Here is a 16,766-nt window from a genome sequence, read left to right on the forward strand (position 1 = left end):
CTGTCGTGTTGTAGCCGTTAAAGATCTGTAATCGCGGTAGCGCAATATTTTCGCTTATTCCGAGCAAACTTACTAAAACCTAATTTACGAATGCAGCCTGATTTCCGCTTTCACGTTTACTTTTTTTTTCTTCTGACGGACAAAAACCCAAACACCCGAGCGCTGAGTAAGTATGCCATTGGCGTCATTTTCGACTAAGTACTTCATCGTGCGGCCGTTGTGCTGAAGAGGGGGAGAAAATATAGAGGAATTTAGAGGATGACAAGTACAAGAAGAACGGATGCTGCTACTTTCAAATTAAGTACAGGGACCTTAGCTCAAGGGCTATTAGAGTCCCCACTTAGGCTACAGTAGGCGATAAATTGAAGCTGAACGCTCAGCATTGAACTTTTAAGAACGAAGCGTGATCAACGTCATGTCTTTCTCACTCTTACTTCGTCCTTGTACGTAGGGTACGTCAAGCGCTTCTTGCTGAGCTTCTAGCGAAAAGCGGTTGTTCGAGCCACGCTTCATACGGAGCAGTTCTTTCTCGTAACATACGATAGCGCAAGTCGAGCGAACATCGCTCTATCACCTCATCGTGAAACAGCTAGATGGATCCATCGCACGGACCAGTGCAGCATTCGTGACGCCTGACCACCTCGGTCCGCATCGTTAGTCGCGTGATGTCGGCTACACCTCCCGTGCGGTCATTAGAACAAGAATATGCATTCACGCCAAGCAGAAAGGGCAAACGCGTCGCCATCTGTAACAACCCGCTAACTGCGAGACAGCTACTGTAGGCTGAAAAATGAGCGAGTGGGTCATCCATTAGCTGAACAAGCGACAAGAAGCGGCAATGTAAAGCATTCATTCATTCGCAGTCGCGTAACGTAAAATGTAGGTAGAAAGCGTGTGCTACGCAAATGGATCTTTCTGTTCGCTTGTAACAGCACACACACACGCATGCACGCACGCACGCAGACAGACACACAGACACATACATACATACATACATACATACATACATACATACATACATACATACATACATACATACATACATACATACATACATACATACATACATACATACATACATACATACATACATACATACATACATACATACATACATACATACATACATACATACATACATTCGTGCGCAACCAACGCGGACGGACGAAGAGTTTGACATTGTGACGCGTTGAATGATCCAACGTTTCTGGCCCACTGCGAACTTCGCAGCGCAAAACGTCGAAAAAGGAAACGTGGTTATCGCGCAACATTTCCCGGCGATAAACTGTAGTGACCATGCAGCGGCCTTGCATATCCTAGATTAGAATTCGAGGGAGGATTAACGTGCTGGAAGTTTGTGGAGTGAGCAAAGACCAGCAAAACTGCGGGTGTGTAGGAGGTTATTGGGGAGGGGGAGAGACAGGCTGAACATGGAGTTCAAATACAGTAGCAGTATCAGATATGGCACTTTATTTTTAGTAGTAACAAGCACAACATTTGTACTATCACTGGTCACGGAAAAAGGAAAAGAAGCCGCTGCCAAGTGTGACACCAGCTCTGCTAAAAACTACCACGTTCCGCCATGAAACATTCCTCAAAGCGCCACGTGTCCCAAACTATGAGACATCATTGAATTCAAATGTCAACATCGCATATTACAGAAGTAGGCGATTGATGCTGCTAAGCACTCGGTTGCAGCAGTGAAAGAGAGAAAGATAAGTGGCAAAGGAAAGGCTGGGAGGTTAACCAAATTGACACCAGTCAGCTACTCTGCACTGGGTAATGGGGAGAGTGAACTGAAATATGAAAAGGACGGAAGTTGACAGTTGGCGCACGCACACACACGCACTGAATCGTTCAACGTTCAGTGCGTCACAAGGAAGGAAGGAAAAAGTGGAGAAGGAAAGGCAGGGAGGTTAACCAGTTTAGCTTAACCAGTTTAGCTTAACCGGTTTGCTACCCTACACATGGGAGAGAGATGGGGGCGATGAAAGATGGGGAAGGGAGAGAGAGAGAGCACATAGCAGAGCACACACACATCGTCCGTTAGAGTCCATCAATCAGGCATGGTACGTGATATCACTGTCACAGCCGCTTGTCCAATCCCGTATCTTTCAAAAACCGAAGTAGTCCCTTTGTCACCTACACCTGCGAAGTCTTCTGTCGGCGGCATGTGAAAATCGTGTCGAGGGACAATGGTATTGTGTCAAGGTGCGCTAGAACGGATGCCAGGGACTGCCAGGAATGTATTCCATTGCTCTCTGCAATGGAACACATTCTGTGCGACTGTCCTGAATATAATGTTCAGCGACAGTTCGTCACAAGCCGCCATATAAGCTGGTGCATCTCAAGAAACACAGCTGCGCTTATGTGTCACAGCACATCGCGGATGCATGACTATACGGTGCCACGATCTTTTGTAAAATTCCGCTCACCTAATTACCCCAAAGCTGTCTGAAGGTCAAACCTCTGACCTTCGTTTCAGGGGCTGTCACAAAGGAGGCGTCTCTCAATCACTATTCTTCGCCACACGCGGTACAATTGGCACGATGTGCACAATGAGACGAGGATGTAATGTCAAGCATTTCATGCTTCCCCCCTCCTCCTCAGTACGGGATATGAACGAGACATGTTCTTGTAGCCAACGTTTCTACAAGGCTACTTGACTTCTTCAGAACAACTGCTTTTCAAACCCTGGCAAAGACAACGACCCTTGTTGAATCGATTGTTGCGGGAGACATCTCTTGTTTAATCACTGTTGGCCACTTCAGATACCTATCTTCTTGCGACGCTCCATTTTTTTCTTTTTTTTAACAGATGCGAGATGCACGGTAACGATTGGGTTCCGCGAATGCTAACGTTAGGCATCAGGCGCAGCCCGACCTGCTGGTAGCGCTTTAAAGGACTATATACGGCCGGTGCTGGCATGGCTTTTTGTAGGAAGAACTGCTTGCGCCATACCCGACTGTAGCTTTCGGAGTTCTCGCGCTTCCTTGTGGAGTACGTCAACGCTTGTTCCCACGAGAAGTGAATGTACTCAATCTGTTAGTACGCCAACTATCAAGGCTTATTGCCTAGTATTTATTTATTGATTGAAGAAAGCGCCCTTGCATGGGCGCCTAAACGTACACTTGTGTAGGGTCAGAGCACTCTAAATTAGTTTGCAGCTATTTGCTACCTTGTGGTGTAATTTTGTGGTTGCTAAGGAAAAAAAACTGAAGCGGCCGTTTAATGTGGATGTATATCCTTTCAGACGCATGTTTTGTCCCTCTGAATCCTTTGACATTAAAGATAAACCGTCTCGCATTTTATGACAGCCTATAAATTATCCGGTACAACAGAGATCACAGAGGGAGAAGCAGAGAAGTGGTAGGAAGGTTAAGCTAAAGAAAGTTCTGTTCGCTACATTTCCCGCGGGGAAACGGGATCAAAAGAGATGTAAAGGGAGAAAAAAGAATCGGTAAATAAAAATCAGCGCACAAGATTACGAGACGGAACACGTCACTACTGCAATCTATGACGAAGGCCCGTCCACCGCAAGTCGAGAATTTGCGCTCAGGCTGCCTTTAGCGCATATACATCCACTGTGATCGCTGCCCAAATGTCTTTAGTTTGAAACAATGATGATGGATATCTGTATGAATACAGCCGCTCAAGTTTCTTGAGGGTGTTCAGCCCGGTTTGGAAAGAGCGAGCAGACCGGTATATTCTCTGTGCGAGAGGCTGACATCCCGATACGTGCTTGTTGGTTAAATGTACGCATGACACCGTTATCCAGATTTCTCTCGTGTAAGTATGATGTTCTTGTTTCAATCAATCAATCAATCAATCAATCAATCAATCAATCAATCAATCAATCAATCAATCAATCAATCAATCAATCAATCAATCAAAATAACTTTTATTTCTCCATTGGGGTGTTGGGAAGAAAGCTGCAAATTGCAAGTTGACAAGAATCAGGTCCCCCGCAGAGTTCCACAGCAAGTCAGCGGCCGTAATTTTCTAAGCAGTACGAGCGCATGAAATAATACGCCAGCATTTGATATGGGACCATTTTTGGTATTTGTATTTGTCATTGGGGAAAAGCCATCCCGCGCAGCCTCAGCTGCTCGAAAGTAAGTTTATTTCTTGCAACAGTTGCTTACTTTTTATTTCCTTAAAGATTTAAAGCTAGTAACTTGCCTTGCCTCAGTCGCTCGCTTTCGTAGTCGACAGCCGGACTTTCTCCAGTGATGCAAATTGTATTTGATCTCACCGAACGTCAACGATCTCTGAGACGCTCGTGCTACCGCGCGAAAGCTTTGCGGCGTCTGAAGGTTTAGATCGCTGTGGTCGGCGGTGGAGCTGTGTGGCGTTTCCTCGTAGCCTCAGCTGACGGTCACCTGACGCGTTATATAGTCGCCGAAGTGCGCAGTGCGTCTTTTGCGGGCATGCGCTGTTCCATCTTGCCGGATCACCACAGCTTCGCTTAGACCGACTCCTGCAGTGCGTGGAATTTGCACGATTCTAAAGCGAATCGGTCGGAAGCATTTCCTACAATTACTGGAAAGAACTCTCGCGCAGCAATCGTTCAGCCACCATGGAAATGACGGGTGGTGCGTGTATTTGTGTGATCTTCGTGCCTGGGGCTTCAGACGTTCTTGTGGCTTCATTTATCACGCTTTATCCTGGGCTAAATTTCTAAGCAGTTAACACTTTTCTTTTAATGCGGAAGTCAATAAGACTCTACAAGCACGCATAATCGCTATTAGCTGCAGTGGTTCCGCTTGCCCATGCGTCTGTGGCGCAATGATTTCAATACCGCGCTTCCGTGCTAGAGCTCCTGTGTTCGACTCCTGCCTTCGGACAATTTTAATAATGTTCATTTAGTTATTCCTAACGCAGTACTCTCTTCAATAAATGTTCTCTTTGCAAAGCCACGAAGCCATTTGAAGCTATAGTACATAAAAGCGAAGTTTAGCCAAATCCATGTGCCACCCATCGTTCCCATGCAGGCTGAACCGCCCTGCTTGCAGCTCCCCGCAGTTATAAGCGCCGCAGTTGCCTGTAGTAACGGTATGAAACTCTATGGTGGCAAAAGTGTGAACTGGACTCCCTAAAGCAAACGAGCGGACAAGAAAGCACGGGAGTGTATCCACTGCCGTGCTATCGTCGTCATGTTGCAGTCACTCCGTCATTCTGCAGTCACGCAGTCATAGTCATCGCACTATCGCTATCTTCAATGTCGTCATTCTAACGCCGTAATACCGTTGTCATCATGCCGGCACTGCAGTTGTCATCATTATGCCGTCTACCAAAACATATGTCAACGATAATTTGTGCCCTCACCAGAAGTACGCCTAACGACGCCAGCAATATATTTAGAGAGTATTGCCATAGCGCATCCATTTATTTTCAATGGTTCGAGCATCGATAGACCTCTCCAAACCATTGCTCCAAGCCAGCCGCGCAAGCCTGGAATCGAATGTATGGCCACGCTGGCCGCTGCGCACACGGACCTTAGACTGGCAGCGCGAGCAAGGAGCTTGCAATCAGATATCACCATCGGTCATCAAAGCCATGCTGCGACAAATAATCGACGCCCTGCAGCTGCTACTGTCTGGTTTAAGTACGCCAGTGGTGCTAACAGCGGCAAAAATTATTAACGCTATAGACAGTCTCCTAGCTACACTGCAGTATCCTCTGCCTCTGCCCGCGAAGATGACTGTGCTGTGCTGTGAAGTGTACACGTACGCATTGCACAGAAACAGTATGCTGTGCAGTCCTCATCATATTCACCATACCACCACCCTCCTTCCTCTTCACATCCTATCTCTCTTATTCCCCAAAACCCCTTCCCACCGTGGAGTAGCAGACTAGAGGCACTTCACTCAGGCCGACCTCTCCACCTTTCTGCCATTAAATATTATCTCTCTCTCTATTCAATGGTTCGCTTACATAAAGCAGAAGAAGGGAACCGTGTTGCCCAATTTTTATTAACCATATCATAGGAAGCCAAAACAAAAATACACCCAGGACAACATCGCGGAAATTACTTGTACTTACTAATAGAATTAAAGAATTGATAAATGAATGAAAATGAAAGTGGATGAAAAAAATTTTGACCGCAGGTGGGATACGAACCCACGTCTTCGCATTACGCGTGCGATGCTCTCACCAATTGAGTTACCGCGGCGCCATTTTCTGGGGTACTTATGTTTTTACTAATAGAACTAACCCTGGGTGTGTTAGCCAGCGCCACCATTCACTAACCTTAGCGGCTGATGGAGACCATCCTTTCTGCCGCAGACGTCACGAGTACATAATCTATTTGGGTGACGGCAACTGGTCAATAAACCCACACATCCTACCTGAAGATATCAATGCTGCGTATTCGAGACCCTCGTAACGTAATGAACGAGAAGAAAGTGGGTTAACCGAGGGGCCCGATTCTTATTTATCAAATCATACGAAAGCAACGAATAAAGACAGTATATATATATATATATATATATATATATATATATATATATATATATATATATATGCTGCCTTTATATATATATATTTATATATATTTATTTATATCTATATATGCTGTCTTTAGGTACGAGGTGCACCCAGGCAATATCCTTGCGCCGCGGAATATAGTTCCGGGAGTATTTGTCCCAATATTGGCGGGAGCAGACACCTTTAGTTTTGCTTGGTACATGATAAGACAAGTCCAAGTCATTGAACAAGCCAGCACCCTTATTGCTACAATCTTTTTTTTTTCTGCGTACGCACAGCAAGTTAAATTGTGAGATTTAATCGGACGCGGAGACACACACGAGGGTCAAAGGCGGGCTTCATCACGCCAGACGCGCGCATCCTCTACGGATTGTATCCGAGAGTGATTACTGCGAAGTTGGAGTGAATGGGGCGGCGAATCGGAAGGCGCGATTAATTAGGCTAAGCCCACGCCCGAGCAATCGCGGTGAATGGAAGTTTTGAGAGCGCGTGCTCGCGGCGATTAGGGCGCCCCCTGCTGCTGCCTGCGCCGCGGCGACGGTGGCCTGCGCTGCGGTGCGCCGCAGGTCGCCGACTCACTTACGAAATTGAGAACCGATCTTGGCCCCGAGGCGATGAAGTGGGAGATGGGGGGGCGATCGATTTCTGACCTCCCTCCTGTCTGGCGTGCGACAGCAAAGAAGAGAGGAGGAAATGCGAGAGGGCGCAGATGCCCCACATCACGGGCATCTTCGCGTTTGTCACCGGTGTCCACAATGGGTTGGTCGATACGAAAATAGTGGTAGGGAGCCCGACAGACATGGCAGCGAGCGAACCCTTTCCTGAAGTGTCCGAGCCGTTCGCTTCCAGAGGCGATCGGAGTTGACACGGCCACGCGTGAAACCTGAGCGAAATCTCGATGTCCCCTAGCGGGCAAAGATTTGTCAGAATTTAAATAATTTCGCAAATGATCGATCAATCTATTGGTATATTGATATGTTGCCTGATTGGTTTGAGACGGACGGACGGTCGATGTCCCCTAGCGGGCAAAGATTTGTCAGAATTTAAATAATTTCGCAAATGATCGATCAATCTATTGGTTTAATGATATGTTGCCTGATTGGTTGAGACGGACGGACGGATGGACGGACGGACCGACAGACAGACAACCCCCCACCCCTGCCCCCTACTCCGCAATCCCCCACAAGTCTACTTTCCCAAGCATACTACCAGAAAAAAAAAAATGTGCTTCCGCTCTGCGATGAGCTTTAATATACGCACGAGTCTCGTTCTGGGCGCGAACCAGGCCTTTTAAATGTCAACGTTAGAATAGGGGTGCAGTCGCGAGCAGAAAACAGCATTGCTGCCCAAAAGTCCACAATCAAGCTTTATTTTTTTTTCTTTAACGTGACAGCTAAAGCAGAAGCAGTGCAAAACATCGCGATCGATGGATAATCAGCTATCAGATGAAACGCTAACAGATGCACCGGTCTGCATCTGCATAAGGCGAGCCCGTCTGCGACAACAGCCAGTCGACGACGGTGACGATTGTATGCAGGCGTTATGCTTTTCTTTTTTTTCTGAAGCGGTAGTTTTTTGGGGTTCCCCAGAAAGGTACGCGAACTCTTCTATGTAATAAGTCCTGAAGGCAATGCGCTTGGGGGTGAGACTGTTGATACAGTGCGCCTTGTGTAGCGCGAGTGACTAATTTTAGGACACCTGTGCTCTCACTTCCTATCTCTGTTTCACTGCCCCCCCCCCCGCGCCCTCTCCACGTGTACTGTAGCAAGCTGGACAAACTCTAGTTGAACTCTCTGCGTGTCCTTCCCCCCCACCTCTCCCCTGTTTCTTTGTCACGCGGCAATTACACACACACACACACACACACACACACACACAAAACAAAAAACAAAGCGGCATTACGGGCCTTCCACTATTATAACATTTAGTTGTATTTCTTTATTCTCCTCTCTCTGTTCAAGCCAAACGTACCCAGCCTGCAATGTTCTATCGAAGCGAGTCTAAAAATACACCACAGCTGTCGAAGTAACGCGAAGTAAACGCAGTGCCCGAAGCTCTTCTCCGTTTTATTCCTATTCAGTGACTAAATATGTCAAACTTGCTTTACATAGAATCTTTGCCTAGGGCGAAGAGCAGCAAAAAGAAGATAAAAAGGAGAAGAAAAAGGAGAAAATGAAAGCGATTTTTCAATCCAACTGAGAAAGCATGCAAGCGAGAATAAAGACGCGCAGACATGCGAAACCGGTCATTAGCCGGGCGCAACGTACTCCCGGTCCCGGGATCGTTAATCTTCCCGCGGCAATAATTTAGCTCCACTAGAGGAGGCGCTTGGGGGAACTCGACAGCGAAAAAAAGAAAAGATGATGATAAAAAGAAGAAATGAAATAGATAAGAGCTGCTTGGTGCCGCGATGCAGAAAAAGCCGCCACCACTAATGCGTTAAAACAAGAAACCGCTTTGGACGGCGCATGTACTGCCCCGTGAGACTAAGTACGAGCGAGACTTTGTGTACAGTATAAGGAACAAAACACCGGTCGGTAAGTGACGTCCCCGGTCGAAACAAAGTCGAAGAAACAAAAAACACCCAGAAAGAGAATAAAATAAAGACAGACGCCATAGGAACGCTGATTCGCAGGGTCTTGCTATAGTTGCGAAATTCGTATCTGTGCGATAGCTGCGCGCGTTTCTATAAGTGCGGATGGAAAGAAGTGTTTTCGGCCCTCACTTTACCACGTAAGTGTACATTAGCGCGGCTCCTCTCCATCGCGGCGGTGTGAAACACACAAACACACACACACAAAAAAAAAACACGGCGCGAACGCCGTTTCGTCAGACTAAATTGCGTCTGCGGGGATTTCGCTCGAGTGGGCGAACAACGAAAAATATCTCACGTGACTTGATATACAAACACACATACTGTTTCTCTCCCCCCCCCCCTCCTCGCCCTACCTATATTGCACCGCCCACCGAGCTTCTCTGGAGGTATACGATTAGTGACGCTTGCGAAAGATCCAATGTGTGACACATCTGCGGCTGTCCCGTCGCGGTCCTTCCAGGGAGACGCCATCTATTCTTCTAGCCCGTACTCCGACGCATTACGAACGCAAACATGACCAGACAGTATAACAAAAAGTCCAGAAAATGTGCCGCCACCTTCATGAACAGAGGACGTCGATCGCACGCGTTGTGCAAGCACCTGCTAGCTGTGTGACCATATATATATATATATATATATATAAAGATAGTCAGAGGGTCAAACTTGAGCTTTAAGGCCCGTGACGGGCCGACGTGCACATGGCTGTTTAAAACAGAACTCGGCGCGGTACAGATGGGAGAGCGGATGAGAAGTTGATGGGGTTGGAAAGGCGTATAAGGATGGTATCGCTCCTACGAAGCAAAATCCATTAAAAAAAAAGAAACAAAGTTATTGGAGAAAGCGACACCATTACTTGCCGGGCACCCAGAACGTTATTTCTCACGGATTTCTTCCCTGTGTTTCGGCACGGCCAAACGGAGAAGGGCAGCGTCGTGGTCGTAAATCCCCGCCCCGCGTCATCTCAACGCTGGCCCGCTGTCTTCGTTCTCGCTTAATCAGGCAGACACGCCTTAACGACAGCTGCGCCTAAGTGAGCCTCGCGGACAAGGTCCCGCTTCTATACAGTTTAACCGTGACGCGGAAGGCTTCACCTCGACCTGACCTGACCAGCAACGGTGTCCGGCGCGCGTGCAACTTATGAGAAAGGGAAAAAAATATATATGTGAGCCAGAACGAGCCTGCACATCCGCTCTACTTCTTCTCCTTTCGTTATCAGAAAATGTCGCGGGACGTCAGTTCGGATGCGGCTATCACTTGTGTGCTCCACGCGGTGCTGTGTCAGCTGTAAGTGCACGTGGCAGGAATTCCACCGGATAAGGGACAAGCGGTGACTGAAACGTGAAGGAAAAAAAAAACAACTGTTCGGGGATAACGGATCGCGGATATAGCTCCGCGGTTGTTCCGTTATCTTTCGTTTCCAGCGTGCACGCTCCACTGACATTTGCATGGCCGCCTTGCAGAGCCGCGGATATCGGGCCGTGCTTCTCCACAAACGGCGAATCGTTGAATGATTAATGGGTAATAACACTAGCTGATAGAGCGCACTGGCAATAAAGGCTTTCTGGCAAACGCCCGGTTCACAGACTTCAGGTGAAAGTGAAAGTTAACGTTTTTGCAAAAGACCACACTTAAATTTCACCCCGAGTGTGAAAGTAATCTCGGATTTTCCTATAACGCGAACAATGACTTAAGTGCCTGCTCAAATTCTTGTCTTCAGGCAAGAAAATTCAGGCTGCAAGCAAGCAACTTTATTCGCAATTGTTCTCGTAATACACGATGAAGCAAACGTTTGACACTCGTTTTTCCTAAACTTACTCCATTCCGGACAACGACAGTTCGTTATAGAGGAAATAAATACAGGAAAAAGAGGAGGAGGAAGTGAGGGAATACATAGATGATAGCAAGTGTAAATATCGGCTGGCTACCGTGTGCTTGAGAAAAATTTAAAGTGACTGGAAGCTGACAGAAGAAAAGACGATAAGGAATAAAAAGATGGGGAGGGGGGGGGGGGGACTGGAGTTAGCGTTCACATAAATACGATGCAGTGCGCTACAACTCTTAACAATAGCAATTTGGGCACCAAATAACGCCATGAACTCTTTAAGAATGTCACACAATCCACACATACTCGTGTAGTGAAGCAACGTTTCAGTACTCTTGTACTGAACGTGGTCTGGACCAGTGACCAAGGATCATTCGTCAAGGGCTGGGGGCAATCACTGACGTCCACAAAAATAGCTGCCAGCTCACCCTTTGTTATTGATGTGTATTCTAAAAGCTTGTATACAACCATGAAAAAACATGAGCCGAGAGTATTCAATCATTCTCACCTCCACGATAAAACAGCCATGTAGAACTAATGTTAGTATTATATAGGTGTATGCGTATCCCAAATGCCGGCCCACGATGCAGAGGCGCACGGGTGGCACCGGGCCCGCCCGAGCCGAAGTGGATATAGGTATGTGTCACGCTCGCAGTGGGAATTATGGGCTGCCCACTCTATCCTTTACGCGTGGCAGCATGTCAATGCCTGCCGACACCGCATCCATCCTCGTAGCGACGTTTTGTTCGCTTTACTCAGCATAGCTCAAGCTATGAGCGAAAAAGAGCTACGCAGCCTTCATAACCCGCCGGTATAAACCACCGCGTAGGGACAATGTCCTGTATATCCCATGATGCGGCGTTCCGAACGTACAGTCACTGAACGCTGGAAAAGTTGGTGTTGATGTTCTTGTTTGCTCGCGGAATGAACAACGATAAAAGTAGGGGAGGCAAAAGTGTAGCAGAGAGGCGGTATGGAAAGACCCTGTCGTGAAAAGGATGACCAAGCTACTGAGTGAGAAGGTGAGGCAACGCGACAGCGCTTATCCTTTGATACGAACATGGAGATTGCTCTAAAAAAGTGGCTCCTGATATGAATGCACCAATAATTCCAACCGGTAATTTGCCGCTTAAGTGTCTCGGACATATTAGTTGAGGTGAGCGACGGAGGAAAAGATTTTGGTACCCTGGCCGCGAGTGAGTTAGGAAGAAAGTCAACATAGAGCACCGTTGCACTTCCTGAAGCCCATGCTACCGGACTCTGCGCCCACATAGAGTTATGTATTGTTACTTATGTGTAGGGAAGCCTCTTTGGAGAAGTTGCCTTTATTTCTTTTTTTAAGTTGCACAATGCACTCAACGTTCACTCTATACAAGTTCGTTCTATGCATTTCTGCACGAGTGTTTTAAGCATGGGCTAATTGATTTATGTTCAACGGAATAATATAAGTGACTCCAACAGTACAGATGCCCTCGCAATCAACTATCAACATTCGTGTCATCTGCCTTATCTGCTGTACGACTCCGAGTGAAAATCAATTGATAACTAACATACCGGCCCCTTCATATCATTTGCCATCTTGTCTACGCCGTTCACCGTGTCGAAGCATTGCCGCTTTACCGTCGCACATTTCAACCACTGGTAATGCTAGCGCTGCAGAATCCATACAACCAGGCAACCCAGCTGCCCTCAGTCATTTGCTTAAATGAAAAATTCAGTATAATGTGGATGCCAATGCACTCTCTGGGAATATCTCAGCTTTCGTTGCGCAACATTACACTGTAACAAAAAAGGCAACCGCGGAGCCAAACTTCGCGCCTCGGTGCGCTTCAAATGACTACCTTGCTCTGCCGGGAGGTCTTCTAAAACCGTTTTGTCGGCAGGCCTTCCTGCTTTCACCGTTTTCCCTAGCGCATTTCCACCGACGCTCTCGAAACAAACTGGCGCCGCGACGCTGTCAAAACTTGCAGGCATCGCTTCCCGTTATATTCTTCTTGTTTTTTTTTTGAGACCATCGGCGCTCACGCGAGTGTCGCGTTGCCCACAGTAACGAAGTGTTCTCAAACGAGAAGCAAGCGCAGAAGACAAGCGTTTTCATCGAGACTGACGGCGCGCCAAGAACCGGCGGCCAGAAGTCTCGCAACGCGCCACGCGGCTTGCGACGGGGGACATATTTCGTCCTGACGACGAGGAGACGCTCTAAGCGACAAATAAAAGCGTCAGAGAGGGAGCCAGTCATCCGGGACGACATAGGAGAGAACGTGCGCGTTTCCCCAGCGCGTTTTCTCTTTTCTTTCGGTCTGTTCGTTCGTCCTTTTTTGTTTCCTGCCAACTTGAATAAGAAGAGAGCCATCATTATGGGTGGAGGTGGGAGGCTGCGTCGTGTGGAGGAGCTGAAGAGATGAGGGGACGCGTTAGGGGAAGTGGCGCGAGTGCCACAATGGACTCGTAAATCGGTCTGCTGGGTTCCGGCCGACAACGCGAGCTGCTCTCACAACATCGTCCGCGCGCGCTCCAGTTCCTATATATGTCTGTCGTGGAGGCACTCGCTCCCAGCCTAACGGACACCAGAGATTGCGCGAGTGTGGCGGGTGCCTTCGCTGTTCGCCGAGGCCAGCGGACGTTAGTCACTGCTTTCTCTCCGACTCTTGTCTGTATACTGAGTTTCGCTGTCGCTGCTGCTGTTGCCACCGCCAACTTTGCTAGGAAGCCGCCGCGTTGTAAATGGCTGCCTGCCCGCAAGCGGCGTGCTTCCGGTTAACGAATGAGTGCGCGGATTTGCGAATGAATTGTTAGATGAATGGACAAAAAAAAAGAACAAGAAGTAAAGAAAACTCAGACCGTACAGTGTCCCCCCCCCCCCCCCCCCCCAAGTATCTGTTCCAGGAAACTAAAAGCGCTGTCACTTGCTGCCGGACTACTTGGCGCAGTTACACACGCGCAGAAGCTCCGCCCCTGGAGCTCTCCCACTGTTGCGGCACAAAGTTGCACGCGAGTGTGGCAGGGTTGTAAAGCGTAAGCATATGAGAGAAAAGGACACCGGCGCTCACTTTCTGGCGAAGAACCTTGCGTAGACGTCTTTCTTTTCGTCGGGCGAGGAATCATCGTTGCCCAGCTCGCTGATGCCGAAGGGCACCGACTGTGCGGTGGTCAGGCTGGCGCGTTTAGGTGGCTGAGAGTCGGCTGGTGAAGGATGGCAAGGTGCGCCTTCGGGCTCTGCGAACGGAGAGACAAGGCAAAGGGTACAGCGTTGAAGCGGCGGAAGAAAAAAAGAAGCTAAGGATTATTGCTTCGCTTAAGGCTGCACAAACGCGTTGCTGCTGAGTGAGCAAAACATAGAACACAAATAGCCAGGATGGTGTCGCTGATGGAGAGACGGACAGACAGACAGACAGACAGACAGACAGACAGACATACAGACAGACAGACAGACAGACAGACAGACAGACAGACAGACAGACAGACAGACAGACAGACAGACAGACAGACACATAGATAGATAGATAGATAGATAGATAGATAGATAGATAGATAGATAGATAGATAGATAGATAGATAGATAGATAGATAGATAGATAGATAGATAGATAGATAGATAGATAGATAGATAGATAGATAGATAGATAGATAGATAGATAGATAGATAGATAGATAGATAGATAGATAGATAGATAGATAGATAGATAGATAGATAGATAGATAGATAGATAGATAGATAGATAGATAGATAGATACGTGTTGTGCCCGCTTTAAGCAGTTGACTAACCCAATATTACACAGAAAAAGAATAAGCTAATCAAATGTTTCTCATTGCTGCCTTGCGACCTCTACAGGCACGGCAAACGCTGCGCTCTGCCGAAATTCATAAATAGCAAAGAAACATATACTATTCCGCAAACAGCAAGGAAAAAAATGACAATCATGCAGCCTTCTGGGTTAAGATCTTCTGACCGGTTTGCAGAAGTCTCTTCCGCTCCAACGAGGCAAACTTCAAGCTTTTGTGAAGCGAGTTAGTTGCTCAATAAGTTCTACGTTGTTGAGCACACAGCCAGAAGCTCCCGGTGCTTTCAGCAGGCGGGGCTATCTTGTCGCACTCTTCGACAGAGAGAGAGATGATTGTACATTTTAATGATGGCTGAAGGCCTAGTTGGGAAAATGTACAAGGGGGTCGGGCGAAGTGTTACTCAAGATGATATGAATGCGAGCTAGTCGGCGCGAATTAATTGGTAAAAAGCAGCGAAAAATAAACACGGACGAAGGAGGAACACAGGATGAGCGCTGACTGTCAACTAGTACTCTCTTAGACAAACGTACACCCTTTCGTGCGTATATTTGCAACACAACAATAATCGTCATCTGTCTTGCTTGCGTCTCCTTTCTTAAAAACGCTGCGCTCGCTACTTTCCTGACTAGAATGCTCTGCCATGCTGATAACGCGCATGCCGTTCGTGACTTGGAAGTACCGGTCTCGCAGCGTTAAAGAAAGGAAATGCGGACAAGATAGATGACGATTATTGTTGTGTGGCAAAATACGGCCCAAGGGCTGTAATTTTGCTTAAGAGTGTGTAGGAGATATTGTGGGCATACACAAATATACCTATGGAAAGGGGAGAGGAAGTGGGAGGGGAGAGGGAGGTACGCTATCTATCCGCGCCTGCATCTAATGATAGAAGACGGACTCTTAATGATGAAACCGGACTTGTGGCGGAGATATATAAACTATTTGTGAGTTAGGGCAATGGAAGGAGCACTGACGCAGTCATCACCTTTACGCATCATCGCAAACGCTTCAAACATCCCACGTGCTGCTTGGCCCCTATACCCGCGCAAAGTTCGTGTTTCTTGAAAGACCGGATAGCAACCCCACTTCGCGCACTGGATGACCAGTGAGGTCAGGTTCCCCAAGGACGACGTTCGGGCCAGCCCTTGTCAAATCATAGGTGGTGGTACTCCCTTATGTGAACAGCGTTTCCTATCGAGTTAAGAAAGCTGCGGGACGTGCGAGAGTGCGCGTTGTGTGTTTTCGGCTCCCAACAAACTATGCTCCGTCTGCAAAAAAGCGAATACTAGAAATCCTGCCAACAGGTGCTGTGTCGAGAAGCACGCCACCTGCTACGTACCGTGCCTGAGCGAGGCCGTGTACGACATCCCGACATCGCGCGGCCGATCATGTAGAGAACAATCGGGCCGATACCTAACCAACCGCCTGCGAGAGCACGCTAATAACGCGAAGACAAAGCGGCTGGAGTAATCTGTCCCCCCACTGTGCAAAGTGTGGCTGCCCCCTGTCCGGTCTCTCAAGAAACACGGGTTTTTGCGCCGCGGTGTAGGGACCAAACAGCACGTAAGATATTTGAAGCCTTTGCGATGATGCGTGAAGGTGATGCCTGAGTCAGGGCTCCTTCCGTTGCAATTGACAAAGAGTTCATGTACCTTCACCACTAATCCGGCTTGATCATGAAGGTTCCACTATCTATCAATTGACGCGTGCGCAGATGAACTGCAATATAGCAAACAATCCCTCCCCCCCCCCCCCCCCCCCAATATGCATAGATATATTTCTGTATGCGCCCAATAAACCCTGATAGTTGGAAGTCAGGGCTCGTCCTGTGTTCCTCCCTTGTCCGCGTTTATTTTGCGTTGTTTTTCATCCATGGAAGCGTTACTCACTATGAAACTTCACCTGGGATGCTCCCATAGTGAGGAGAATGTCGCTTTAAGGTGAGCTCGCTGCCGGACCTCCCCCCCCTCCCCTCCCCTCCCCCCTCTCCCTCAATCACCAACGACGCCACAACTGCAACACACTCTCCGCATGCTATCGCTGTAAACGTCACTCAACTCGGCTGACGGAAATAAATC

At 47.9% G+C, this 16,766-nt stretch overlaps 1 protein-coding gene across 6 annotated transcripts in view; it reads right to left on the minus strand.

Annotated features, from left to right (window-relative positions):
* Positions 1–16,766, minus strand: part of LOC135910746 (pleckstrin homology domain-containing family G member 5-like) — a 747,540-nt gene that overhangs the window by 346,272 nt on the left and 384,502 nt on the right. For all 6 annotated transcript variants that reach the window (XM_065442817.2, XM_065442821.1, XM_065442818.2 and 3 more), the window contains one exon: positions 13,958–14,123. In XM_065442817.2, coding sequence (XP_065298889.1) covers positions 13,958–14,123 — 166 coding nt within the window. The remainder of the gene's footprint in view (positions 1–13,957; positions 14,124–16,766) is intronic.

Source organism: Dermacentor albipictus, chromosome 2, assembly GCF_038994185.2.
Source record: "Dermacentor albipictus isolate Rhodes 1998 colony chromosome 2, USDA_Dalb.pri_finalv2, whole genome shotgun sequence".
Lineage (NCBI taxonomy): Eukaryota > Metazoa > Arthropoda > Arachnida > Ixodida > Ixodidae > Dermacentor > Dermacentor albipictus.